Source organism: Canis lupus, chromosome 7 (assembly GCF_003254725.2).
Source record: "Canis lupus dingo isolate Sandy chromosome 7, ASM325472v2, whole genome shotgun sequence".
Classification (NCBI taxonomy): domain Eukaryota; kingdom Metazoa; phylum Chordata; class Mammalia; order Carnivora; family Canidae; genus Canis; species Canis lupus.
Genome location: NC_064249.1, coordinates 15,546,997 through 15,574,617, shown reverse-complemented (window position 1 = coordinate 15,574,617; position 27,621 = coordinate 15,546,997). Strand labels below are relative to the sequence as shown.

The window sequence follows — 27,621 nt, the reverse complement described above, 5'->3', positions numbered from 1 at the left end:
TCTCGGGAAAGCCACTTACCTTCTCTGTGTGTCAGTTTCTTTATCTATTTAAAAATAATTAATTTTTAACATGGTTACTTGCAGAGTTGTGAGGATTTCCTAAGATAATGGATGTGAGTTATTGTCCAAATGGGAGATCCTAGCATTAAGATCCCATCTGTTCACTGTTGATAAAAATAGTAACTTGTTTACTAGAATGTTTAATGCCATCTACACACATTTGTCATGAGATTCTTTGACAACCATAAGTCAGAGATTTGCTCAAGGCCATGCAGCACCAGAGTGAATTAAGAAGTCTGGTCTCTTGACTGCAAGAGATAGATGATTTGTTACATGTCCATTGTGGAAAGACCATCTCTGACAGAACCTCCAGGATGAAGGGGCGCAGAGGTACTTCTGTTCATGCTCTCTGCTCACATGTTACCCACCGCAGTCCCAACCTACCATGTCTGGGCTGTCACTCCATTGATCATTCCAGGGCAGATGACACAGGGCATTTCATTTCTGACCAGAAATGTTTCTGTCAGTGTTAGGAGGCTTCTAAGAGATGACATGCCTCTGTTAGGAGCCTGACTTGATTACTTTTTCACCTTTTTGGTGCCAAGTAATTTTGGTCTGTAGGAAGAGAGAAGAGTGGCTAATTATCAGAATGGCAATGAGGTAACTGGCATATTCTACTGGTTTGTTACTGTCATTCCCTTTAGGAATGGCAGTAGTCCAAACCAAAACCCTTTGACTTCAGGACAGGGAGCCTTGCATTCTTATTCTCACCTTCCTCCTTAAAACTTAAAACCTCTGAATCTGTGCATTGCCTTTCTGTAAAAAGAGATCCAAAGGTCTTGTCTTCCAGGCATCAGCATAAGCAAGTGATACTGGGGCAGCTCTAAACCCCTGTTGAACCTGTAGAAGGTCTGAGAAGGTGGGATGGCTGGTGAGGAAACTAGGCCTTCCATTTACAGAGCCTGCTATCAAGCCTCCTAGACTTTCAAGCAGCTCTTTGGCTCAGTTATGTTTTCATGACCCCATGGGGTTTTCTCAGAGCCATAATTTAGCATTAATTCCACTTTGTTGTTTGTACAGAAGTGAGTTAGGCTGAATCAGATTTTAACAGGCTCAAGTCCTTTATACTTTTATTGCCAATATCCTGCCAAGTAGAATAACTTTTCTTCTTTCCATTTTATGTACCTTACCTTGAAAGGCTGGATTATTAAGGAGACTGGTAATAAAAGACCATCTGGGACATTCTTTCTCCAGCAATAGTGCTCTCCTAGAAGGTGGGTCAGGGGATCCAGCTTCCTAAAAGTGCCTGTCCTAGTTGGAGGCATGCAGGGATATCCACAGAGAAACCCTTCCCTAACTATCTTGACTACAGGATTCTCTGGAAGAAGCAAGCTCAACTTCCTGGTTTACACATGCTAAGGAGTGTTAGGATGCGGAACTAAGTTTCTGGGAAGTTTCTCCCCTATCTCCCATTGTACACTTGGACAAAACAGCTCTGAACTAAAGAAGAATAATTCTGACTTTGCCTACCCTGGGACGGGACACAGCTGCACAGTGGAGAGCACATGTCTTGATAGCGTAAAGTTGCTAGATGAAGCTAAAGACAAATATAGAGAAAAACTGCATCATAACTCAGAGCACAGACACTCACTGGAGGGCCTCCAACCCAGGAAGGCCATCCCAGAGCAACTTCCAGGGGAGTTGGAAATAGAAGGTGAAACAGTGATGCTCCGGGGCCATTAGGGAGACCTGGTTTGAATGTTGCAGTTCCTTTTGTCTTAGGAGACATTTCATCTGGATTCAAAGGTTATGCCATCCCCATAGACCCAGGGAAGATAATGAGATTAGACCAAATGAACACTAGAATCACAAAATTTTAGGGCTGTTTGGACCCTTTGGATCATGGGCACTGTTCCATAGTAGCCTCTCCCATTGAGCAACTAGGGGACATATGCAAATAGCAGAATAGGCAAGCTGGCATTTTATGCCCATAAGCAGCAGAGAGAAACAGTATCTCCAACTTGGAAATAGAAGTGAATAATTGGTACAGAAAAATAAAAAGGGCTTGTCAGGAGAGACCATGTGGAAACCAAGGCAACTTTAATACTTGGGAGTGGGATTACTCCTTGAAGCTGAAGATGGGGGAGAAAAAGAATATAACATGGCTCAAATGCAGGAGGCTAGGACCAGAGTGTTTATTCCAGGGATAAGATCAGTAGCAGGCACTTCCAGGAAGCAGGAAGTATGGGATAGAGGCCCTGTTCAAGCCAGCAGGTGCTATCACAGGGAGGGGAAAATAACAATTGGGATGTTATGATTGTCTCTTAATAAAAATCACACACCACACCTAGAAATGGCAGAGGAGCCAGCAGAGATACAGGGAAGTTTAAAGCACTTGTCTTCAAGGGGCTATAAAAGAATTAAGAAGATACAATTATTCAGATGAGAGCTGAGGCCCAGAAAGACAGTCAGGAGACCTGCTTTTCATCCCATCCCTGCCACTCACATGATGCTGTGTGGTTTGGAGCAAATTGCTTCACAGTTTGGGTACCTCAGTCTCCTTGTGGTCAATAAGGAGATTGGCCAAATTGGGATTAGAGTCACCCTCTGAGTAATTAGATCAGTGGGATTCCAACTCCAACTCACAATTTTGGACTGGACTTGTCATTACTTCCCGCTGTTGAGGCCGAAACCACTCAATACCTCTGAGCAAGGTGAATCTTAAGATGGCGTGGTCTCCTGGAGAAGAAGGAGAGGGAGTATTAAAATCCTTTTAACATCTGACAAAATAAATCTTTATATGCAAGCAAGGAAGTTCTTTTTTTTTTTTTTTAAGATTTTATTTATTTATTAATGAGAGACCCAGAGAGAGAGAGAGAGAAGCAGAGACACAGGCAGAGGGAGAAGCAGGCTCCATGCAGGGAGCCCGACGTGGGACTCGATCCCGGGTCTCCAAGATCAGGCCTTGGGCCGAAGGCAGCGCTAAACCGCTGAGCCACCCAGGCTCCCCTATATGCAAGCAAGGAAGTTCTTGATAACATTCCTTGGAGTATACAATGTTAATGATAGACACTATCTAAATCCAAACCTCTGTATTTGAGATCAAGGGCCTGGGGTAGAAAGAAGAGAACCAAGATGCTCCAGGTCTCTCAACTCATACACATGGACTCTTCAGGCCAGGAACCCAAGTGCCCTGAACACTTAATTTAGGGCATCCTGTTACTCTCTTCCAATTTAAGATACCAGAAAAGATTTAGGGATTTACTTCCCTGGAGCTCAGCTATAGGAAATGAGCCAAAGATGGAAGCTCTTTGGTTGCCACTAAGGGGAATGTTCTTGCTCCTTCTGAGTATCATTTGCCCACCCTGCCTGCTCACCTCCCTTTCTTTTCCCTCTTACTGTCCCCTACCGCCACCCCTCCACCCTCACCCCAAATAAGCCCTTGCATCCACAGGGACACTTTGTCCCACATATTGAAAAGATTGCTGATTTCTTTCTACTGATGTGACATTTTACAAGGCAGAGACAAGGATAATGAACAACAGTCATTGGCCATTAGGGCTGCTGCAGCCAGGGAGGTAGAGGTGACTTATTTCCTACTTAGTTGAGGAACCTCTTGGGGGGCAGGAACTGGGCTCTACAACCAGCCATAGCTGGTTCTCCCACTGTTCATGCAAGCTAGGGATAAGTTAAGTTTCAAAGGCTTCATTTGTACTCCACAAAGGGGTGGGGATGCTTGTTTGTGAGGAGGCTGGAAGGGGGGCTGGATTAAGTATCTGGGAAAAAAGATGAGAACTGCATAGGTTTGAGCTGAAACCATGGAATGCCCAGCTCTTCCACAAGACAGTTTGCTGCTGTCTTTAAGACTCCTGTCCCAACTCCATAATTTATTCTGATGTTGCTACTGTTTTCAGACTCACAGACCTGTTCTTTGGTTCCCAGAACTTTCCACTGCAGAGACATCCAGCCTTGTCCTCTCCAGGCACTTCTCAATATACCCTCCCCCCCTCTTTAAAAATTTCCTTTTGCTTAAGTATTGATCTCAGTGCAGATATTAAGAAAAGGACTGAGTTTAACTGATCTGCTAAGAAAGCATATACGTCTGCATGTTTTCAAACACATCTATTTGCTTATTTATAAATGTATTAATATAGAACATACGAATAGCACGTATTAAGAATATATTAATATGTAAATATCTCATAATCACACCATGCAGAGATAATCTTATTAACACTTTATTGCTGAGTTTTTCCCATGCTTTCATAAAAATTATTCTTATGCATAAAATATAGATATATATGTATATTTACCACATTAAAATCATACCCTACATTCACTTTTTAATTTTCTTATTCAACACTATAAAATAGATGCTTTTCAAATGATAGGGTTTCTGGAGATAGTTGGAGCAGGGGGCTTCTTAAATAGCAGTAAAGCAGGTCACCATTTCCATTTACCCACCACGTGGGCCATGACCTACCTCCTAAGGCTACTGGGAGGTACTGCTGGGGAGTGGTACATGGGTGAGGTACTCTTTGGCTGGTACTGATATCAATAGACAAAATATACTTTAATGTTTCTCTGAGAGCCAAGTTTATAAGATGCCCAACCCTCTAGCAAATACCCCCTGTGGAGTCTTATGTTGGTCCTTTGGACCCTTGCTTTCCCTTCATGAGTCTCACTTGCTAAAGAATGGGGCTATAGATCATGGTATAGCTTACCTCCACTCCAAAGAGGGTACTTAGCCATGGGCTTAGGAGAAGATTTTTTATCCTTGTATGTCTTGCCCCTGTACTGGAAGTAAGAGCGGGTTGCCTTCCAGGAACAAAACCTGTGAGAAGAATGCTTCTGGTCACATGGAGAAAGATACCACCAGTTGAAGAGGCTGGAATGCTGAGCACAGGGCAACTGGATTAGGACCAGTCCTCACAGAGAGTGGAGTGTCAATAGAGAAGAGGAAAGACTTGGCCTTGGAGTGCTGCCCATCAGAGGCCCTTCTTCTGAGCCTTCTCTGTGTCCAGGCTTAGCTCCAGTGAGAACCTGGCATGAACAGTATGTTCGGATTCCCTTCTGGAACCAGTAAATGGAATCTGTAAAGAATCTGCTATATCCAGGTGTGAGGAGGGGTCAATCATTCTGATGCATGCTTGAGCATCAGACTATGAGGTTCCTACTTAACTACACCTGCTGTAGCCAGAGCATCTGACTGGTTTCCTCTCAAGTTCCAATCCCTGGTTTCATCCTGTCCCTTACTGTAGGTCGTGACCTTGTCATCATATCCCCAGCAGTCCTTTCCCTGGAGTAGACCACTGCTCCTCACATGAAATTGGACTTATAATAGGCACAGCAATCTGAGACCTGGAATCCCTTACACCACTCTTCATCTCTCCCTGGCCAACTCCTTGCTGTTCCTCAGTCTGTCCTTGCATTGGACCCCCTCAGAGTTGGTCTTGGCTAAGACTGGAATTTTTTATCCTGCCTTTGCTCTGATGGTCTTAACTGGTGTCCTCTTTCCCTTTCACAAGGGGCACTCTATTTGATCACATTCGTTTTCTCTTGTTCCACTTGCTAAAATGAGTCTCCCTCCCATTATGGAGCTCCCAGTGTGCCACAATGCATTCTTTATGGTGCTTAAGAAAATAAGAGATCTGGTTTTTAATCCTGGTTTTACTACTCATCTATAAAATAGGGATAATAACTCTTTGTCCCACCCACCTCATAGGGCTATTGAGAGGTTCATCTGGAATAACATAGGTAAACACAAGTTGTGCAATATAAAACTCTTTATATAAGAGTATATAGGAAAATAAGGGAAGAACCAGCTGCATAAGGATTAGGGATTAAAAGCCTCCCTGAAGCACTACTCTACTTCCCTAATTAGTATGAGGGAGTGCTGAGCACTGACTTAAGCCATGCATTTCCCAGGGGTTTCTGATCCTAAAGAAAGTTTCAGGACAAATTTCTATTTAATCCTGCTTAGCAGAACTAGAATCAAGTCTAGCCTTGGTGCTAGATAATAATTAGTGTTCAAAGGATAAACTGGTTATCTTGAACTTCGGTTTTTAATTCTTTCAATCCTGTATTAAATAATTTATTATCATAGAGATTTTATTTTTTTAATTGAACTGAGTGATACTTATTTTTTCCCTAATTTTTATTTAAATTCTAATTAGTTAACATATAGTGTAATATTGGTTTCAGGAGTGGAATTTAGTGATTTATCACTTACATATAATACCCAGTGCTCATCTAACAAGTGCTTTCCTTAATACCCATCACTCACTTTGCCTATCCCCCCACCTCCCTCCATCAACCCTCAGTTTTTTTCCTATCATTAAGAGTCTCTTATGGTTTACCTCCCTCTCCTTCTTTTTCCCTCTTCCCACCATTCATCTGTTTTGTTTTCTAAATTCCACATATGAGTGAAATCACATGGTATTTGTCTTTCTCTGACTTATTTCACTTAGCATAAGGCACTCTAGATCCATCCACATCACTGAAAATGACATGATTTCATTCTTTTTGATGACTTAGTAATGGTCCAGTGTGTGTGTGTGTGTGTGTGTGTGTGTGTGTGTGTGTATTACATCTTTATCCATTCGTTAGATGAGGGATACTTGGGCTTTTTCCATAGTTTGGCTGTTGTTGATAATGCTGCTATTAATGTCGGGGTGCATGTACCCCTTTGCATCTGTATTTTCATATCCTTTGGGTAAAGACTAGTAATGCAATTTCTGGAATGTAGGGTAGTTCTATTTATCATAGAGATTTTAAAATAAAAGGTTGGAGATTGGTAAGCAATCCTGACACTTCTAAAACATAACTTTTATGTGTGTGTGTAGGGGACCCCTAAGAGCTGGAATCACATAATCTATCCTAATTAGACCTGTTTTGTAACATTTCAGCCCGTTGTCCTCTGGTCACTGTCACCCAGGGCACATGACATTTGCTACGTGGAAGGTATAGGGTGACGCTACAATGTACCACAGGAGTAAATAACCAGCTGGGAGGACCTGGGCCAGTGTCTCAGCCCAAACCTTGACAGGCTAGGTTAGAAACCAGTGGGCCACAGGTTGCATTTGTCCTGCAGATATTTCATTTGCTTCATTTTTGTTTTTGGCCTTCGTAATTTCCTTACTATGTTTCAAATTTGAGTTAGTTGCCACATTTGCCATTTTAACTTTGGGATATATGACCTAAAAAGCTAAATTTTGGAGGCACTTGGGTGGCTCTGTTGGTTGAGTGACTGACTCTTGGTTTTTGGCTCAAGTCATGATCTCATGGGTCATGAGATGGAGCCCTGTGTCAGACTCTGGGCTCAGCAGGGAGTCTGCTTGAAGATTCTCTCCCTCTGCCTCTTTGCACTCTCTCTCTCTCTCAAGTAAATAAGTCTTTAACAACAACAACAAAACCCCCCAAATTTCTAGGCTCCTCTTGGAAATTGAAATATCTAGCAACTGTGCCTCTACTGGTAATTATGGGATTTGGGCACAACAGGGTAAAATTCTTTTGTCCTACTGTCTCAGTGAAGCTCCTAAAAGCACAAGTACAATTGTGTTAGTTTTGACTTCCCAGGTAGCTATAGTACACACTCACACTTTGGTGAGGAATCTATCCTAAGAAAAGTAACATCCAAAAAAAAAAAAAAGAAAACTAACATCCCTTTTCCTTTTTTTTTTTTTAAAAAAAAGGTTTTATTTATTTATTCATGAGAGACACACAGAGAGAGGCAGAGACAGAGGGAGAAGCAGGCTCCGTGCAGGGAGCCTGATGTGGGACTCGATCCCCGGACTAGGATCACGCCCTGAGCCAAAGGCAGATGCTCAGCCACTGAGCTACCCAGGCATCTCTAACATCCCTTTTCCAAGCAAGCACAGGGGAAATAGAAGCCAAGCACTCTGATCCCCAGTCTTACTTAGCCTCCCATCCTCTGATTCAGTTTCATTGTGAGAATGTGAGGGATGGAGTGTATCAAGTAGGATAAGAATATACCATTGTAGTTCCCAAGAGACTGGAAAACTGTGAAACAGAGGGCTAGAGGAAACAGAAAACTCTCTAGAAAATAAAATGTGTTTTCCTGCCCTCACAGTCCTTGGGCAAAGGGAAATAGTTACCTTTTCCAGAAGTACATAATGACAGGGAAGAGAGACATGATAGGCCCGTGGAAGATGTTCCGATCTAGGTGGCCCTCTGAAATGGCAGCAAGGATGGCATCCTTCTGGGATTCAGAGATGTTTACCTACCCATAGAGTGGGAGCCTGTTACTGGGAGAGGCTCCAGGGAAGACAGAAAACCTCTTTTGATCCCCAGGACCTATAAGACCACCTCCTCCCCAGAAGGCAGCAGCTTTTCATGCAACTGCTAGGTAAAGTTTATCTGGTTGATCCAAGACTTAACAGGTGCATATCAACTTTCAGAGTTCTTGTGGAAGAAATGCTTCTTGGCAAAAGCCCAGGGAGGAGTGGGAGTCCCCTTTACCCTCAGCCTTGGAGGGATTTCAGAATGCAGGAAGAGCTTTAGGATGATGTTAATTTTGGACCTCATTAGGATCACATCATTCTCATTGTATGCCCGGTTGACTTGCAGCATGTGAGCTGAACTCACCAAATCATTAAACCTAAAAAGAAGCAGTAAGTAGGAAATCAGCGAGGAGAAGATAAATACAGCAACTAAATAGGGCAGCCAGCTTAGACCCATTTCTGGCCTAAATAAGACAGGGCCCAATCCTGGCCAGGTTGCAACTTAATTCATTCAATCATAATGCTTCCATTGGCAAATACTAACTAATTGAGCACCTACCACATGTCAGGTGATATGCTAAGTGCTTCTTCAAGTGTATTTCTTTACCACAAACTCCCTTATGTATTTCATCTTGTCTCCATCCTGGCCTCTGTACCAGTGTTGCCTCTGAGGACTTCAAGGGCTAAGGGCTGTCTTGCTCTTTCTTTCCCCTTCTGTGCTGATGCTCTTATAGTTACCACCACTCTATGAGCAACATATTCCTTTTCTTAATTTTTTTATTATAGTAAAATATATGTAACATAAAATTCACCAGTGTAATTGCTTTTATTTTTATTTATTTATTTATTTATTTTTATTTTTAAGTTATTATTATTTTTTTTAGTGTAACTGTTTTTAAATGTACAGTCAGTGGCATTAAGTACACTGACTTTGTTGTGCAACCATCAACAGAATGCATCTCCAGAACTTTTTTAATCTTCCTCAGCTGAAACTCTATGCCATTAAATAATAACTCCCCATTCTCCCTTCCCCAGCCCCTGGCAACTACTTTCTATCTCCTAGGAAATATATTCTTTTACTAACCATCAAATATATCAGTTATACCTTATCTTGCTTTAAGTACACAGTTTATTTTTCTAAGGCCTCTTTAAATTTTAACCATTTAAAATTTTCCTAAGAGTAGAATACCAAGATTTTCCCATTAGAATCTTGTTTTGCATACCTATTCATTTATTTAACCAATGGACATTTATAAAGGCTTACTCTATGCCAGGTGCAGTTCCAAGAGCAGGGATTCAGCAGTGAACCTGGTAAACAAAGTCCTGTTTTTCTTTTTAGTTGTCCAAATGCATTTCTTTCACCTACCATCCTATTTCTTAACTCTTATTTGTGTTTTGTCTGCCATCCAGATTAGTTTCTAAGATCTTAGAGAATAGAGAGCACGTCTTAATTTTCTTTTGTATCTCTAATTCCAAATCCAGTGCCCAAGAACAAGTAGCAATCAGAAAGCAATTGTGGAACTGAGTGAATGCCTCATGGGGGTGCAGTGGAAGATCTTTTAACCAAAGTACCCTAACTAGTGTGCTGAATTACCAGGTGCTCTGCACTTCTGAAAATACATTGAGTGATGCCTATGACATGCTCACTATATACACTGGTGTACCTTCTGTGATACACTCACATTTTCTCAATGAGTTGAGGCAATATATACTGAGAATTACTCATGTTTCTTTTCAAATATTTTTGCTATTGTACTTGTTACTATAATTTGAATGCATAAAGATCGATAAAATATGAACATAAAAGGAAAAAGTATTTGTTGTTTCTGTGAAAATAAATTTGAATGTGTTGGAATGTTCTAGTAAAGACAAGCTACTTAAAAAAAAAAAAAAGACAAGCTACTTTTTAAAAAGTTACTATTTAAGCTAGATGTGACATAGCAATTTAAGACTTTGAAAAAACAAGTATAAAAATCTAGAAGGATTAAATTTCCTCTAAATTCTCACTCTACTTTAAAGAGTGAAAAATTAGATTTAGTAGATAGCATTTTGGATATAGTTTATGCCAGAAAAATATGTGGATTTCCAATTAGAGGAATGGCTTTGACTTTATATTTGACTTTATAATCAAAAGTTTGATAATGAGTGAAAATATATTAGTATAATTTAACATAATGATATCTATTTAAGTATGGATGTTCTTTATAAAATTAAAAATAGATTTACCATATGATCCAGGAATCCCACTACTGGATATTACCCAAAGAATACAAAAATTCAGAAAAATATATGTACCCCTATGTTTGTTGCAGCATTATTTATAATAGCCAAATTAATGGAAGCAGCCCATGTGTCGATTGACAGATTAATGGATAAAGAAAGGTGTGGTATATTTATACAATAGAATATTGCTCAGACATAAAAAAATGAAATCTTACCATTTTCAACAACATGGATGGAGGCAGAGGGTATAATGCTAAGTGAAGTAAGTCAGTCAGAGAAAGACAAATATCATATGATTTCACTCATATTTGGATTTTAAGAAACAAAACAAACAAACAAAAAAAGAGACAAACTAAGAAACAGACTCTTAGCTATAAAGAACAAACTGATGGTTACCAGAGGGGAAAAGTGTGGGGAATGAGTTAAATAGGTGATAAGAATATACTTATCATGATGAACACTGAATGATGTATAGAATTGTTTCATCAGTATATCCTAAACCTGAAACTAATATAACACTGTATGTCAACTCTACTGGAATTAAAATTTTTTAAAAGCTAATCAATCAGAGGCAAGCAAAAACAATAATAATAATGATACACAATGAGTGAAGTAATATAGAAGATTGAGTAACCTGTATGTATGTATGTACAGGAGACTTCCAACTTACATCAATTTAAAAATCATTTACGCATTTCCATCTTTATTTCAAAATTAGTTTAGAACTTCTTATAGTTCTCAAAAAAAAAGAAACCACCTACCACATTCTAAAACAAAGACTTAAGGCTATCAAGTCATTCTACTTTATATAAGATACCTAATCATGTAGTACATTATTTCTACAGGTGAAATGTATTCCAGATTTCAAATCAGTATTCCAGGAACATGCCATTTCTGATAGTGGCAAAGATGTTCCCATTGATGAGGATGGAGAAAGAAGTGGAGACTCATTTCTCTGATAGTCACTTGTTTCTATATGCAAATATTCAAGAGAAATTTTAAGTCAATTCTTTCGGAGGGGCTAGATCCAGGTTCTCAACTGTGCTGCACATTAGAATCACATGAGCAGCTTATGAAAATACCAGTTTCCAGGCTCCATACTGGACCAGTGAAATCCAAGTCTCAGGGATGTTGGCATTGGCAGTATTCACAAGTCCCCAGTGATCCTGTACCAGGGTTGAGAACATTGACTAACTCCTCTACTCCAGTATGGTTGTTTTGCAAATTCAGGCCCTGGGCTCAGAAATTGGAGAGCTGTACACATGAGACACACTTGGTTAAGAATATTTCTAAGTAGAGGGGTGCCTGGGTGGCTCCATCACTTAAGCTTTGGACTCTTGATTTTGGCTCAGGTCATGATCTCAGGGTGGTAAGATCAAGTCCCATGTTGGGCTCTGTACTGTGTGTTGAGCCTGCTCCAGATTCTCTCTCTTCCTCTTCTTCTACCCCTCAATCCCCCTCAAAAAGAAATATTTCTAAGTAGAAACCACACTGAACAACAGTAAGAATTATATGACCCAGACCAGAAAGATATTTTGCTTCATATATTTCACCAAAAGCTGAAACAGAATGATCTCCAATTTTTTTCCTACTACTTGCTTTTTCATAAGATGGATGAATAAAGCAAGGAATTTTATATAGATATAGTTATCCATTTAATGTCATGCATACACACAGACACACACTATTTTTATTATTATAATTCTTTGCTCTAACTAAAGAACTATTGGCCCTATGGTGCTACGTAAGAGGATTTCTATCATATTAACAAACAATAGGGGGGGAAATGCTCCAGTTCTTGAGTATAAGTATCATTTCAATATTTCAATCACTTCAATATTGGCAACTCCAGAATACTGAAGAGCTTCTAGGACCCAAAGGGAAGAATGGGAGAAAGTGATACAGTGACGGAATTCAGTGAGATTTTCAGTTGGATATTCCTGCCTGGCAGGGCTGAAATCACTGCTCCACTTACAGGCCCCTCCAGTCTTTGCTGGATGGTACTAACCAGGGAAAGTCATGATCAGGAGAGATGGGAAACTTACTTCTCCATTTCAGAAAAAAAATATAAATCATTGATTGCAAAGTTGACAATGATAATTCTGTGGCCAAATATACGGCGCTTCATAAGGATTATATCACCATTCTCAAAGTCTGCACTCCGGACATTTGTGGCATATGTGGTTGGACGTCCTGATGAATTTGGTGATGTGGAGAAATCTGAGAGAGAAGGAGGAAGGAATTAAAATCTAGTTTGAGCAAGTCCCTCTTAAACTTGAAGGCTTTGGCATGGGCATAACAAAATGAAGAAAGGAAACTATGGACCAAACTTTGGGCCTATTGAAATAGTGATTTCCTACCCTTGGGCTCAACCTTTACTTTGACTTGAAGGACTGCTGAAAAAGCCGTTTGCTCAGATGGTATGACCACATACATACCAAAAAAAAAAAAAAAAAAAGAAAGAAAGAAAAGAAAAAAGAAAAGAAAAAGAAAAAAATCAAATGAGTGCTGAAAAGTGTTTTCCTGGTACTTGTCTCATAGAAATATAATTGCACTGTAGTTATGCTAATCCCTAACATTTCTGCAGAAACTGAATATGCAGATGTGACCTTCAAAATGGAGTCTGTGGTTCTGACAACACTTATTCTAAGTTTATCAAGGTAAGTAATTTAGAAGGAAACTGGGAAAGCAGCACAACAAAAAGCCAAAACATCAAGAGTATAGAAGTTTATTAAAGAAAAAGAGAGTAGGGTGCTAGAGTAGAAAACAGACAGAAATGAGCAAAGAAAAACATTGAAGATTCAAGAAGGTTTGGATTGTGCCTCAGAAAAATATGACACTTTAGAAAGGTTCTTGACTAGGATATATATATAAAGAAATCCATTCATAGGGATATAGGGCTAAGAAGATAAGAGTTTTGCTCTGTATCAGGCAAGTAGATACTGGTTAATTGCCTGGCCAGGTTTAAGAAAATTGTCTAATTCAGCTCTAGAATTTACTATTCTTCCTATAAAATCCATTTTTCTGGATATCTGTTCAGGAATCATTGATGTGGGTGTGGTGCTTCCTGTGGTATAAGTGGCATTCCTTTTGGAGCAGTGTTATATATTGGGTGGGAGGGTACTACAACATTGTATAAATAGCTAGAACCTATTTTATGTCCCAGACCCCATACTAGGTCCTAGGGTTACAGCACCAAATAAAGCAAAGGCTCCTTCTTTTTATCTTACAATCTTGCTTTATCTCTTAGACTTGAGTTTGAAGGGGGAAAAAAAAGTTTGCATAGTAGTGGAAGTTGGTATGATAGGGATTTTAGGAAAACGGTGTGCTAAATCCACTCAAGAAATCTGGGAGCAGTGATACACTTGTAAACCAGCTATGACAGGGGAGGGGAGACTTGATTTGTAGTATTTGCTGATTTCTGTAATAAATACTCCCACCATAGTTGATTTCAAGCTATCAATGGCTCACAAAGTGTCCTGAATATTTAACAGTTCATTCTCAATTGGGTTAAGATTGTCAGGTTGGATTATTTTTTTAAACTAAGACCCAACTCCATGCTAGTTACAAGAGGAGCACTTTAAATGTCTGTCATAAATAGGTTATAAGTAAAGGAAATGAAAAAGATAATACATACTAACATTACCAAAAAAAAGCTGGAGTGATTATTTTAATATCAGACACAGTAGATTTCAGAGAAAAGAATACTATCAAGGATAAACAAAGTGGTTTTTTTTTGTAATTATAAGTAGATTAATTGATTGAAGGACAGAAAAGTCTAAATGATAGTGATAGAAAGCAGACCACTGGTAGGTAGATCTCCCACCGAGTTACAGAAGCATTCTTCTTGGGCTATTCTCATACAATGCTAAGGATGTGGGAAGTTGAATTATGCCTGAAATTGGACTTTGTACCATTCTGGGGAATAAGGGTTTGAACTAATTTTATTTAAAAAAGGAAACAAAAGAGCTAGAACTATTCTAAAATCCTAAATGTTTGTGAAGCAGTTCGTAAAACAAATTAGAATTTGTTTTTACATTTTACATTTTATATTATAAAATATATTATTTATATTATATATTTTGCAAAAATATATGTAATTTTGAAAATTAGAAAATATAATATTAAAATTAAAATTCCAATAGAAAAATAGACAAAAGACATAAGCAATTCAAAAAGGAATACAACTGACCAACAAATAAAGGAGTTCAATTACTAAAGAAATATACATAAGAACAGCACATTAGTTTTCACTTACCAGATTGACAGTTTTTAAAAAGTGCATTATACTCCATGTTGGTGACCATGTGGCACTTATATTGTTGGTGAAAGTTTAATTAGTGTAGTCTTCTTGAAGGACTGAAATGTAACTTTTTAACCATTTACCCATTTCACCCATTTTAAAGGATTTATCTCATAGAAATACATGATTGCAAAATCTGTATGTTTTGTAGCATTATTTTTTTTAAGGATTTTATTTACTTATTTGACAGAGAGAGAGAGAGCTCAAGCAGGGGGAGTGCAGGCAGAGGGAGAGGGAGAAGCAGGCTCTGTGCAGAGCAGAGACCCAGATGTGGGGCTCCATCCTAGGATCCTGGGATCATGACCTGAGCCGAAGGCAGACCCTTAATGGACCCAGCCACTCAGGCACCCTAAGCATTATTTGTTATGGTGACAATTGGAACAACTTAAAAGTCATCAAAAGAGATGAAGGTGATGGGCATTAGGAGGGCACTTGATGTAATGAGTACTGGGTATTATATGCAACTGATGAATCACTAAACTGTACCTCTGAAACTAACATTACATTATATGTTAATTTAAATTTAAAAGATTCAAAAAAACGAGAGATGAGATTTATCATTATCAATTCCTTCAGTATTGTCTCAGATACTTTCACCATCTCATTAATCTTAATGAATCATAATCATTAATCTCTAGTCCAACTGGCCTGATTGCAGTTCCTGGAATGTGCCACACTCTTTGTTATTTTTAGCATTCAATGCAGACCTAGAAATTGCTCCCTGCCTATTTTGCCTGTCTAACTTGCTCATTCCTGAAGGCAAATTTATGTCATTTTCTAGAAGTCTTCCCTGATCCTTCTTGACTAACTAGGGTCTCCCTACAATTATCATTGGGATCACTCACCACATAATAATAGCAATAACACTGGCTAACCCTTTTATAGCAATGGGTAAAGATACTTTGTGTGTATGAACTCACTTAATCCTCACAACAATCTATGAGATGAGCACCCATCCCATTATTATTACCATTCTACAGAGGAAAAAACTGAGGTACAAAATCACTTTGACAAAGTCCTTTAGTTCAAAAATGGCATATTCAACCCAGGAAATTTGGCTTCAACATCTGTGGCTCTTACTTTCTGTCCTGCCCTCAAAACTTAAGTGCCATGAGGACATGTCCTGTACTACATGTTTACTACTGTATCCCCAGCACCTGGCAAAGTTCCTGCCACATAGTAGATTCTCAAAAAGTGTGTTGAATGAATAAACTGATAAGTGAGGTAGTTGAATAAATCTATACAATGGACAATAGTTTTGTGAAATGTAAGATTTTGCTGCGCTTTAGTCATTCTTTACCCTTTGCTGGCTCTGTGAGCAGAAGCCACTGGACTTACATCCTGTCTAAGCAGTCTTGAGTTTGGTTTTGCACCCAGGACCTGGAGTTCTTGGTAGACCCCAGGCTAACACAGGCATGACATAAAGCAAGAGCTCTGCAGCTTCTTATGTGGACTAACCCCTGTGTCCAAAATATCAACAGAAAAGACAGTGAATAGTGAAGTGACTTACTTTCCTTGTTATTTTGCACTTCTAGGTGAAGATATTCTTCAAATTCGTGGCACTTCCTGGGATCAGACATAAATCTGCGGTACTTGCAAAAGCTCTTAATAAAGCTAATCATTTTTATCCAGCCTCTCTTCTGAGGAAAGAGAGAGGGGTATGCCCCAATCATTAGTATAGCTGCTGTTCACTGAAAGTCTACTATTTGCCATAAACTTGACATTCATTACATTTCATCCTCACCACACCTGCTCTATAAGGAATAATTGTTAGTTCCAATTTAAAGGTGAGGAAAAACAGGTCAGGGAATTATACGCCTTCTTCCCCAAATGAAGCAACTAGTGACCAGAAGATTCTGGCTTTACCCAGGCATGGGGCCATTGGCAAGCTGTCTACCACAGTTTTTCAACAATAAGATTTAAGATGCCAAAATTAGAAAAGAGAATGTGAAAGCTAAAAATAGGGAGAAACAGGTCGGAGAAAAGCATAATTCACAAGAAGGGAATAATGGTTGGGGAAAATTGGAAATGTTGAAGAAATAAAGGAATGAGTAATATCATTTCTAACAATTAAAAAAGTATAATTATGTGCACATACACCACACACACACATCTTATAAGTTCCTCATCTGTTTCTTAATACCCAGTGACTATTCTGTACTTCATTTATCCCTTGACAAATTGATATTTAGACTCAGAAAGAATCTTAGTGATCAACTAGTTCAGTTGTCTTATTCTACAAAGAGGGATCCTCAATGCAAGTTAGAGAGCCAGTAGTGAAATACAAGAGTCACTGGATTTGGGATCAGAAACTTTGAGTCTGGAGCCTAGCTTCTCCCTAATTGTGTAATTTGGGTCAGTTTACTTAATCTATGTCTTGTTTTCTCCATGTGTAAGATAGAAACAACAACCTTCAGGGTTGTGGTGAGGGTTAGTGATTTTATATGTAAACTCCAATGCAGGGTTTGGTACAAAGTAGGCACTAAGTACGTATAGGTTTCTTTTTATCTTTTCTTATCTAAGAGCAACTGGAAGACCTGAAATTAAAATGAAGTCTCCTGGTTCTGGGTGCAATATTCTTTTTAATGTCCCACAAGAGCATTCATGGTACCCCAACACAGAGTTGACTTAGGCATGGAGGGGAAAAGACAGGAGAAAAGAGGGAGGCATAGGCATTGTTTTCAGAAAAAGCATGATTTTTGGAGTCAGAGATGGGCTCAAATTTTTCCAATACTAACCAACTCTACAACACATTGAGCAAGTGATTATTTAAAGGAGCATGCATTTTTTTTCTCAAATCATATAAAGAGACTTTCCTGAGTAAAATTCCTGTCTGAGAGAGCATGTGTCTTAGTGGATAGTGGTCTGAAGTACACTGTACCTTACTGAGAATCTTCTTTGTAAAGATGGTATTTAATTATTGCCATTTTCTTATAAAACTATATTTTGGAAAATTGTACACTATCAATTAAAATGCTTTTGTGCAAGCTGGAAAAGAATTCTTTTTTCTTTTTTTCTTTCCTTTTCTTTCTTTCTTTCTTTCTTTCTTTCTTTTACTGTTTGCGTGGAGAAAGAAAGAGTTAAATAATTGATAAGTTTGGAAGAAGAAAATGGATGTGTTCTACTCTAAGCCCTCTACATTCCCTCTTTGGGAATGACTTGTTTGTAGGATACCTGTGTTTAGGCCTCCCCTTCGTCATTCAGTAAGGGGTTCACCCAGGTAAGTGGAGGCCTAAGTTGTTCTGTTATGGCAGTGGCTGCACATGTAACTAAGTTTAATTTGGATGCAGGGAAGATCAAACCCATTGGGCTTTATGGCCAAATCCATGTCCTTCAAGCTAGCTTTTAGTAGTAAAAAACTGACCTTTTGATCTCCTTGTATCTGACCCGGTGTCTATCCCTCAATGGGTTCTTATCACAGAGAAATGAAGATAAAGATTTTTCTTAAATTCCAACTGTAACAATTTTCTTTGAGCCTAAGAGTCCTTTGTAAAATGTGAGTTAAGAAGCATACCCAAAGAGCAGTTGTTTTGTGAATAAATATGCTAACAATGAAACTCTGCCTACGCAGCATTTTTCCTATCCCCCATGTCGTGTGTCTTCATTGTCTTCCTCACTGACCTGGGATTCCTGCAGGTGAGTTGTGGTTTTTGAGGGCTTCTTAGAAGTTTGTACGTCAGTAAATCCTTCCTGAGGATGAGGTGGGAACAGCTCTTGGTAATCTTTAAACCTGCCAGAAGGAGATCAAGAATATCAAAGAAGGCAAACACCTGGTACATAAAAAGTAACCGTTAAGGCAAACCTATCTCAGCTTTTGGAGAAGGTCGAAGTGGGAATTGGGGAATGGCGAAACACAAATACTCTTCTTAACATTTCAATCCTTGGCTAATGTCCTTCCTGATCAATACTGTATTGTTCCTTGTTCAGGTAAATGAACTAAAGTGTGTATGTGTGTGTGTGTGTTTGTGCATGTACACACATGCATGTATGTGCATGCACATGCATGTGCACAGGTAAGTAGGTAGAGGATTCAAGATAAATTTGGCTTTTCACTTGTAGGGAAGCTCTGGCAGTGAACTATAAGAATAAATTTGAAACTCCCTAGAGTACTATGGCTCTAAGAAGCCAATGAGCAGATCCAGAATCATCACCTTCGCTGAGCAATACTCACCACTTTTCTTCCAGAGATTTCATGACAAAGCCCTGTAGCATAAACAATGTGGTTGTGCTGACATGACGCATGTGAGAGATTTCTTTGATAATAGGAGCATCACACTGCAGTATTTCTTCTAAAAAATGCAAGAGAGAGGAAAAAATCATCATTTTCTTGTCTACCTTTTCTGAGGTAGCTGGTATGTTTTTCATGGGATTATGCTTACCTCCCTTTTTCCCCTCTAGGATTATAGATTAACAATTTATTTGCAAATTCTGTTTCTGGCCATGGGTCAGATTGCCCTCCCTTCACAGACAAGTAAACAAAATTTAGGACACAAAGATTTTCAAGGAGACTGTTCTTCCCAGTACAACTCTCTCTACAACCCATAGTAGGTGACCACTCCAACTTTACATACAGCTAACTCTTGCTTTTGTATTTAAATTACTGTCTAGTTGATTTAAGGGTCAAATGAATTAAGTTTGAATTCAAGTTTTCTGTGTTTCATCTTCCTCATTAGTAAAATGGAGCTATTCATTCCTACCTCTCAGAGATTAAATAAAATTCTATTTTCAGTCAAAATATAATTAAATGAAAGGATGGATATATTTCACATATAAGTACAAGTGTCTTTCACTTGGCTTCTCATACTAGTATTTATTTTAGATTTATTATTATTGTTCTCTGCTTTTACTGACCCTCTTAATCTTTGTCTCAGTTCTGCCCACTGCTCTGTTCCGACCTTACAGGGGGCACATGAGACAGGTTCTCTGCCAAACACTTCTCCTAAGAGGCTAAAGGGAAAAGGAAACCATATCTGGAGAAGAGGATGCATACCAGCAGAGACTTTGCCATGGAAGAAAGTCTTGATTATATTTTCAAAGAGAGACTTGTACATTTTTTCATTTGTCTCAATACTGATCTTATGTATGGCTACCAGGAATTGCAAGGGGCTTTCAGCCTTCCGTTCTTTGAGAAACTCCCTGAAGAACTCCAAGTGGTGTGTATTTAGGAGGACTTCTGTTAAGTTTCTGGAAAATAAAAAAGCATCATTGTTGAAGAGAAAAGGACGGTGACCCTAGATTCTGCTGCAGTTAGGGAATGGGGAAGGGCATCTCCAAGACTTTAGCCATGCGTGAAAAGGAGAGTGAATAAATTGGTTACTATGCCTGTTTCCTTGGAGATAAATTTAAACTTTATATGTCTACCCTGAGCTTGGTCCAATCATTTGACAACCCTAGTGGAAGAGAAGGAGAGGTATTTTAAGGGAGATAATGTCCCCCCACCCTGCCCCACCCAAGGAAACCCTCTTTTTACACTGCAGATTCCAAGCAACCTTTAAATGGCACTCAAATCAGTGAGTCAGAGCATGAGTGATCAGTTGTTACTGATCAATATTTCTAAATTTCTTTTGCTGACTTATTCTTTCACATTTCCTTAATTATAGATGCTCCTAATGTTTTATCCTCAATCTTGTTTATTTTTGCTTTATGACTTTTTTTTTTTCCCTAGGTAATGTCTGCATCCTCTGGGTTTTCAGTTTTCATTGATATGAAGAAGTGGTGTCATTTCATTTTGATTTTCATTGATACCATATCTCTAATTCTCATGACCTCCCCTTCAAAATTTCAACTTCCTATTCAACCTCATCTTTGTCATAGTTATTACTTAAACCTTTATACCTACATCCACATGTTGTCCAACTTATTCTCCCTCCTTTATATAACTATCTCATTAAATATGACATTAGCTCTAAGTTTTTTTTAATAAATGACCTTTATTCAAATAAGAGGGCACCCTTCTATTTTAATTTTACTGAAAATTTTTATCATGACTGGGTGATGGATTTTGTAAAATGATTTTTATTCATCAATTGAAATAATCATGTGGAGTTCCCCCCTTATTTTAATAATATGGCATATTGTACTAATTGATTTTTGGGTGTTTGAGCAACTGCATTCCTGGGATAAATCCCACTTAGTAATGTTATAATACATTTTTTATATCTTGCTGGATACACATTCTTTTTGAGTACACATGGAACACTCTCCAGAACAGATCACATACTGGGTCACAAATCAGCCCTCAACAAGAACAAATAGATGAGACCATACCATGAATATTTTTGGACAACAGTGCTATGAAACTTGAAGTCAACCACAAGAAAAAATTTGGAAAAAACTCAAATACGTGGAGGTTAAAGAACATCCTACTAAAGAATGAATGGGTTAACCAGGAAATTAAAGAAGAAGTAAAAAAAATACATGGAAACAAATTAAAATGAAAACATGACAGTCCATAACCTTTGGGATTCAGGAAAGGCAGTCCTACGAGGGGGAAATATATTGCAATATGGGCCTATCTCAAGAAGCAAGAAAAGTCTCAAATGCACATCCTAACCTTACACCTAAAGGATCTAGAAAAGAAACAGCAAATAAAGCCTAAAACTAGCAGGACAAGGGAAATTATAAAGATTAGAACAGAAATAAATAATATAGAAACAAACAAAAACCCAGTAGAATGGATTAATGAGATTATGACCTGGTTCTTCAAAAGAATTAGTAATATTAATTGATAAGCCCCTAGCCAGACCTATCAGAAGGATAAGAGAAAGGATTTAAATAGATAAAATCATGAATGAAAGAGAAGAGAGATCACAACCAACATCACAGAAATACAAACAATTATAAGACATAACTATGAAAAATTATATGTCAACAGATGGGCCAACTTGGAAGGAATGGGCAAATTCTTAGAAACCTACAAACTACCAAAACTGAAGCAGGAAGAAATAGGAAATTTGAACAGACCCATAACCAGTAAAGAAATTGAATCGATAATCAAAAATCTCCCAACAAACAAAAGTCCTGGGCCAGATGGATTCCCAGGGGAAGTCTACCAGATATTTAAAGAAGAGTTAATACATATTTTCAAACTGTTCCAAAAAAACAGAAATGTAAGAAAAACTTCCAAACTCATTATATTAAGCCAGCATTACCTTGATTCCAAAATCAGACAAGGACCCCACTAAAAAAGAATTACAGGCCAATATCCCTGCTGAACATGGATGCAAAAATTCTCAATAAAATACTAGCCAATATAATTCAACAATACATTAAAAAATTATTCACCACAATCAAGTGGGAATTATTCCTGGGCTGCAAAGGTGGTTCAATATTCATAAGTCAATCAATGTGATACACCACATTAATAATGGAAAGGATAAGAACCATATGATACTGTCAATAGATGCAGAAATATTTGACATAACATCCATTCTTGATAAAAAAAAAAAACCCTCAAGAAAGTTGGGATAGATGGAACATACCTCAACATCATAAGGTCATATAAAAAGATTCACAGCTAATATAATTCTCAATGGGGAAAAACTCTGAGACTTTGCCTTAGGGTCAGGTACATGACAAGGATGTCCACTCTCACCATTACTATTTAACATAGTATTGGAAATCTTAGCCTCAGTAATCAGACAACAGAAAGAAATAAAAGGCACCCAAATTAGTGAGGAAGAATTCAGACTTTTATTATATGCATATGACATCATACTCTATGTAGAAAACCCAAAAGACTCCACCAAAAATAATTCTAGAACTAATACATGAATTCAGCAAAATTGTAGGATACAAGATCAATGTACAGAAATCTGTCATATTTCTATACACCAATAATGAAGTGGCAGAAAAAGAAATCAAGGAATCAATACCATTGCAATTGTATCAAAAACAGTAAGATACCTAGGAATAAACCTAATTAAAGAGATAAAAGATCTGTACTCTAAAAACTACAGATCACTTATAAAAGAAATTGAAGAGGACACAAAAAAATGGGAAAAAATTCCATGCTCATGGATTAGAACAAACATTGCCAAAAGGTCTATACTACCCAAAGAAGTCTACATATTTAATACAATCCCTATAAAAATATTACCAATATTTTCCACAGGGATAGAACAAACAATCCTAAAATTTGTATGGAACCACAAAATCCCAAATAGCAAAAGCAATCCTGAAAAAGAAAAACAAAAATAGAAGCATCACAATTCCAGATTTCAAGCTATATTACAAAGCTGTATGGTAGATAGTATGGTACTGGCACAAAAATGGACACATAGATCAAGGCAACTGAATAGAAAACCCAGAAATGGATCCACAACTATATAGTCACCTAATCTTTGACAACGCAGGTCACCTAATCCATTGACAATATCCAATGGAAAAACACAGTCTGCTCAACAAATAGTGTTGGGAAAACTGTACAGCAACATGCAGAAGAATGAAGCTGGGCCATTTCTTACACCATACATAAAGATAAATTCAAAATGGATGAAAGATCTAAATATGAAACAGGAAACCATCACAATCCTAGAGGTGAACACAGGCAGCAGCCTCTTTGACCTCAGACATAGTAATGTTTTACTAGACAAGTTGCCAGAGGCAAGGGAAACAAAATCAAAATTGAACTATTGGGACTTCATCAAGATTGTTTCCTTTTGCACTGCAAAGGAAACAATCAACAAAACTAAAAGGCAGCCTACAGAATGGTAGAAGATATTTGCAAATGACGTATCTGATAAAGCGTTAGTATCCAAAAATCTATAAAGAACTTATCAAACTCAACACCCAAGAAACAAATAATCTAGTTAAGAAATGGGAAGAAGACATAAATAGACACTTTTCCAAAGAAGATGAACAAGGGGTGGCGGAAAGGGAGGTGGGCGGGGGGGTTAGGGTGACTGGGGATGGGCACTGAGGGGGGCACTTGACGGGATGAGCGCTGGCTGTTATGTTATATGTTGGCAAATTTAACTCTAATAAAAAAATATACAAAAAAAAAAAAGACATCCAATGGCTGACAGACACATAAAAAGATGCTCAACATCAGTCATCATCAGGAAAATACATCAGGGAAATACAAATAAAAACCATGATGTGATACCACCTCACAGCTGTAGAACGGCTAAAATGAACAACATAAGAAATAACAGGTATTGGTGAGGATGAAGAGAAATGGGAATCCTCTTACACTTTTGTTGGGAATGCAAACGGGTACAGCCACTCTGGAAAACAGTATGGAGGTTCTTCAAAAAGTTAAAAATAGAGCCACCCTATGATCCAGCAATTGTAGTAGTAGGTATTTACCCAAAGGATACAGAAATACAGATTTAAATGGGATATATGCACCCTGATATGTATAGCAGGATTATTAACAATTGCCAAACTATGGAGAGAGCCCATATGTCCATCAAGTAATAAATGGATAAAGATGTGAGTATATATATTATTACTTAGCATCAAAAAAAAATCTTGCCATTCACAATGATGTGGATAGAACTAGAGAGTATAATATACTCAGTGAAATAAGTCAGAGAAGGACAAATATCATATGATCTCACTCATATATGGAATTTAAGAAAGAAAACATAAACAATGGGAAGGGGAAAAATAAGAGGAGAAAGGGGAAAAATAAGAGGAGAAAGAGGAGAAAGGAATTAACCCTTTGATGGAGGGAAGTGGGTGGGGGTTGGGCTAGATGGGTGATGGATATTAAAGAGAGCACTTGTGATGAACACACTTATGTAAGTGATGAATCACTGAATTCTACTCCAGAAACCAATATTGCACACTATATATTCACTAAAATTAAAATAATTAAAAATAAAATACAAAGTGTGCCTGTGTGTATGTATGTGATATATGGAAAGAAGTAAAAAGCCCAAACACAGAAAGATAATTTCAGCATTAAACATACTGAGATTAAAGAGAGCTTGTGTCTAGAGACCATTGCTGTAGCTAGATCCTATGTCTTACCTGGGTCTTAATGAGGGCTTCCTTGCACCAGTCTTTCTGAAGAAAGACATTTTCCTATATGAGGGTGAAAGCACCTTTGGTTCTCTGACAATTTCCACTGCAAAATCTAATGAAAAATCATGAAGTTAGGTAACACCCTGTTATAAAGAACATTTCAGAGAATAAGAAGGCACAAATTAAAAAGGATATCTATCAGGGGATCCCTGGGTGGCTCGGCAGTTAGGTGCCTGCCTTCGGCCTGGGGCGTGATCCTGGAGTCGCGGGATTGGGTCCTGCATCAGGGCTCCTGTATGGAGCCTGCTTCTGCCTTCTGCCTGTGTCTCTGCCTTTCTCTCTCTCTCTCTCTCTCTCTCTCTCTCTCTCTCATGAATAAATGAATAAAATCTTAAAAAAAAAAAAGGATATTTATCAGACATTGCATGCATGTGGAAAAACCCCACAGTCCCCACAACTGCCAGCATCTTAGGCCATTACTGCTGAAAAGAGACTTAGGGATGATTTTTACCCCTGACTTCAGTCCACATTGTGTTTTTTTAAGTCTGTTGACCATTAGGCCAAGAACTCACCCTCCTCAGAAGACACCTAAGACCAAATCTATTTTATTTCTCATTTTAACACCAAATGTCATCTATCCTTCCCCTAACCAACCATTTTGACCAGATCATACTAGTCAAGTATGACATTCAGTCTGCCTTGACACCTCTATTATCCTATCCTAAGCGCTTTGATTTGCCCTCTGGAACTCCTGCTCTGTATTCAGCAAACTCTCACATAGTTTTTAGCTCTTTGTTAAATGTTCCCTCTATCTTCTTGCTTTAACTGGAATCATTCTCTTTTCTGAGAACACTGCTTCCACTGCAAGCTTCTTAAAAGATAGTCTATCACACCATATATAGTTTAGAGTGGGTGTTTGGCTCCCTATTGCCATATAAAAACCATTATTTTAAAAAGTATATTCAAATATTACTATTGAAGAATAATAGATTCCAAGGATCTCAGTATCTTCGGAAAGTCCTTTGAGATGAATATTGTAGAAGAAAATATACACTCTCAACTAACTAAGGGAAGGATGATATATTACTTATCTTACTCTTAGAAATTAGAACATGTCCCAGTTATATAGTCAATGCTTTAAAATGTTTATTAAATAGTATATAGTCCCACAGAAAATATTTGTATGGTTTGGTAACACCTTCAGTGATAGCACCCAAAAAAGATAGAAAACTATGAAAGTAAAGTATATTCTGGTTCTAAATAAATGCAGTTGAATAGGTGAAAAAATAAAATCCAGACTATGGAAGACTAGATATTTAAAAAATATCCACACAAAAGAAACTCAAAAACTTTCCAATACAAAAATGTATAAATGCTAGATAAAAAATAACATGGTTTTATTTTTTAAAAAGATTTTATTTATTTATTTATTTATTTATTTATTTATTTATTTATTTATTTAATAAATAAATAGAAAGAGGCAGAGACATAGGCAGAGGGAGAAGCAGGCTCCACGCAAAGAGCCCTATGTGGGACTTACTCACAAGACTCCAGGATCATGCCCTGAGGTGAAGGCAGATGCTCAACCGCTGAGCCACCCAAGGATCCCAAAATAACACGTTTTTAAACTCATATGTAAACTTGTAGAAAATTATAACAAAACAAATAAAAACATAGAAATTAGAAACAAAGAGGATGTTAGAAACCAGAAAGTTAAACTGACACCCTGGAGGTATTTGCAGTGTTAAAACCACAATAGGGGCAGCCTGGGTGGGTCAGTGGTTTAGCACCACCGTCAGCCCAGGGTGTGATCCTGGGGACCGAGGATTGGGTCCCGTGTCGGGCTCCTTGCATGAAGCCTGATTCTCCCTCTGCCTGTGTCTCTCTCTCTCTGTGTCTCTCCTGAATTCAAAAAAAAAAAAAAAAAAAAAAAAAACTTAAAAAAAACACAACGCAATAGGTCAGAAGACAAAAGCCCTGGCCTTTAGAAAATGGACACAAAAACCTTGGCATTGCATTTATTCTCAAGACACATGTCAATTATGACAGTTGCTACTGAAAAATTTAACAAGGCTTTTGGCAGAGTCTCGGGGCAGAAGAAGACAGAATCGCAAAACAGCAAAGTAGAAGGGGTTCTGATAAGTACCTTAGTCTTTCAGTTGTGATCCCAAGAAGTAAGGGAAACCAGAAATAGCTCATCCATCAAAAGGAATAAAAGCCAGCTATGAACCAACTCAATCCTTAAATGAATTTAAGTTATTTGGATGCGACTAACTTAGTGAACAAGATGTAAGATAAAACCTTCTCTGGAGGAAAATAACATTACCTAGAGACTCAAATTATTGCTACATTTTTTTTTAAACCAGCAACGTTCACACATAAAACAGAAATAACAAGGGATTTAAAAAGACCTGACCAAAAACCAAAGGGAAAAAAAATTGGTAGTTGAAATAGACATAGGGAATCCAAATATGGACTTTAAAATTACAATTATTCATATAGTTCAAGGAATTAAAAGGAGGAAAATATCAACATAGACAATATCATACAAAGAAAAATTGAAAAATTAAAAAAATTAATAAATTGGTTTAATGACAAATTATACACACAAAGAATTACTGAACTAAGAGTTAGATCAAAATAAATTATGCAGGGGATCCCTGGGTGGCTCAGCGGTTGGGTGCCTGTCTTTGGCCCAGGGCATGATCCTGGAGTCCTGGGATCAAATCCCACATTGGGCTTCCTGCATAGAGCCTGCTTCTCCCTCTGCCTGTGTCTTTGCCTCTCTCTTTCTCTCTCTCTCTCTCTGTGTCTCTCATGAATAAATAAATAAAATATTTAAAAAAAGAAATTATGCAGACTGAAACATATGGAGAAAAA

At 38.0% G+C, this 27,621-nt stretch overlaps 1 protein-coding gene across 20 annotated transcripts in view; it reads right to left on the bottom strand.

The window, feature by feature from the left end:
* Window positions 1–27,621, bottom strand: part of RGSL1 (regulator of G protein signaling like 1) — a 309,935-nt gene that overhangs the window by 67,335 nt on the left and 214,979 nt on the right. For 17 of the 20 annotated variants that reach the window (XM_049112128.1, XM_025429987.3, XM_025429989.3 and 14 more), the window contains 12 exons: window positions 24,748–24,853; window positions 19,760–19,953; window positions 18,941–19,058; window positions 18,391–18,499; window positions 16,280–16,409; window positions 12,512–12,686; window positions 8,482–8,620; window positions 8,118–8,242; window positions 4,725–4,834; window positions 2,647–2,739; window positions 1,531–1,597; window positions 445–615 (listed from right to left, as the gene is read on the bottom strand). In XM_049112128.1, the coding sequence (XP_048968085.1) occupies window positions 579–615; window positions 1,531–1,597; window positions 2,647–2,739; window positions 4,725–4,834; window positions 8,118–8,242; window positions 8,482–8,620; window positions 12,512–12,686; window positions 16,280–16,409; window positions 18,391–18,499; window positions 18,941–19,058; window positions 19,760–19,953; window positions 24,748–24,853 (1,403 nt within the window). In that variant the 3' untranslated portion in view covers window positions 445–578. Of the gene's footprint in view, window positions 1–444; window positions 616–1,530; window positions 1,598–2,646; window positions 2,740–4,724; window positions 4,835–8,117; window positions 8,243–8,400; window positions 8,621–12,511; window positions 12,687–16,279; window positions 16,410–18,390; window positions 18,500–18,940; window positions 19,059–19,759; window positions 19,954–24,747; window positions 24,854–27,621 lie in introns of those variants that run through there. The other 3 variants (XM_025429991.3, XM_025429999.3, XM_025430000.3) reach the window with 3 other exon arrangements.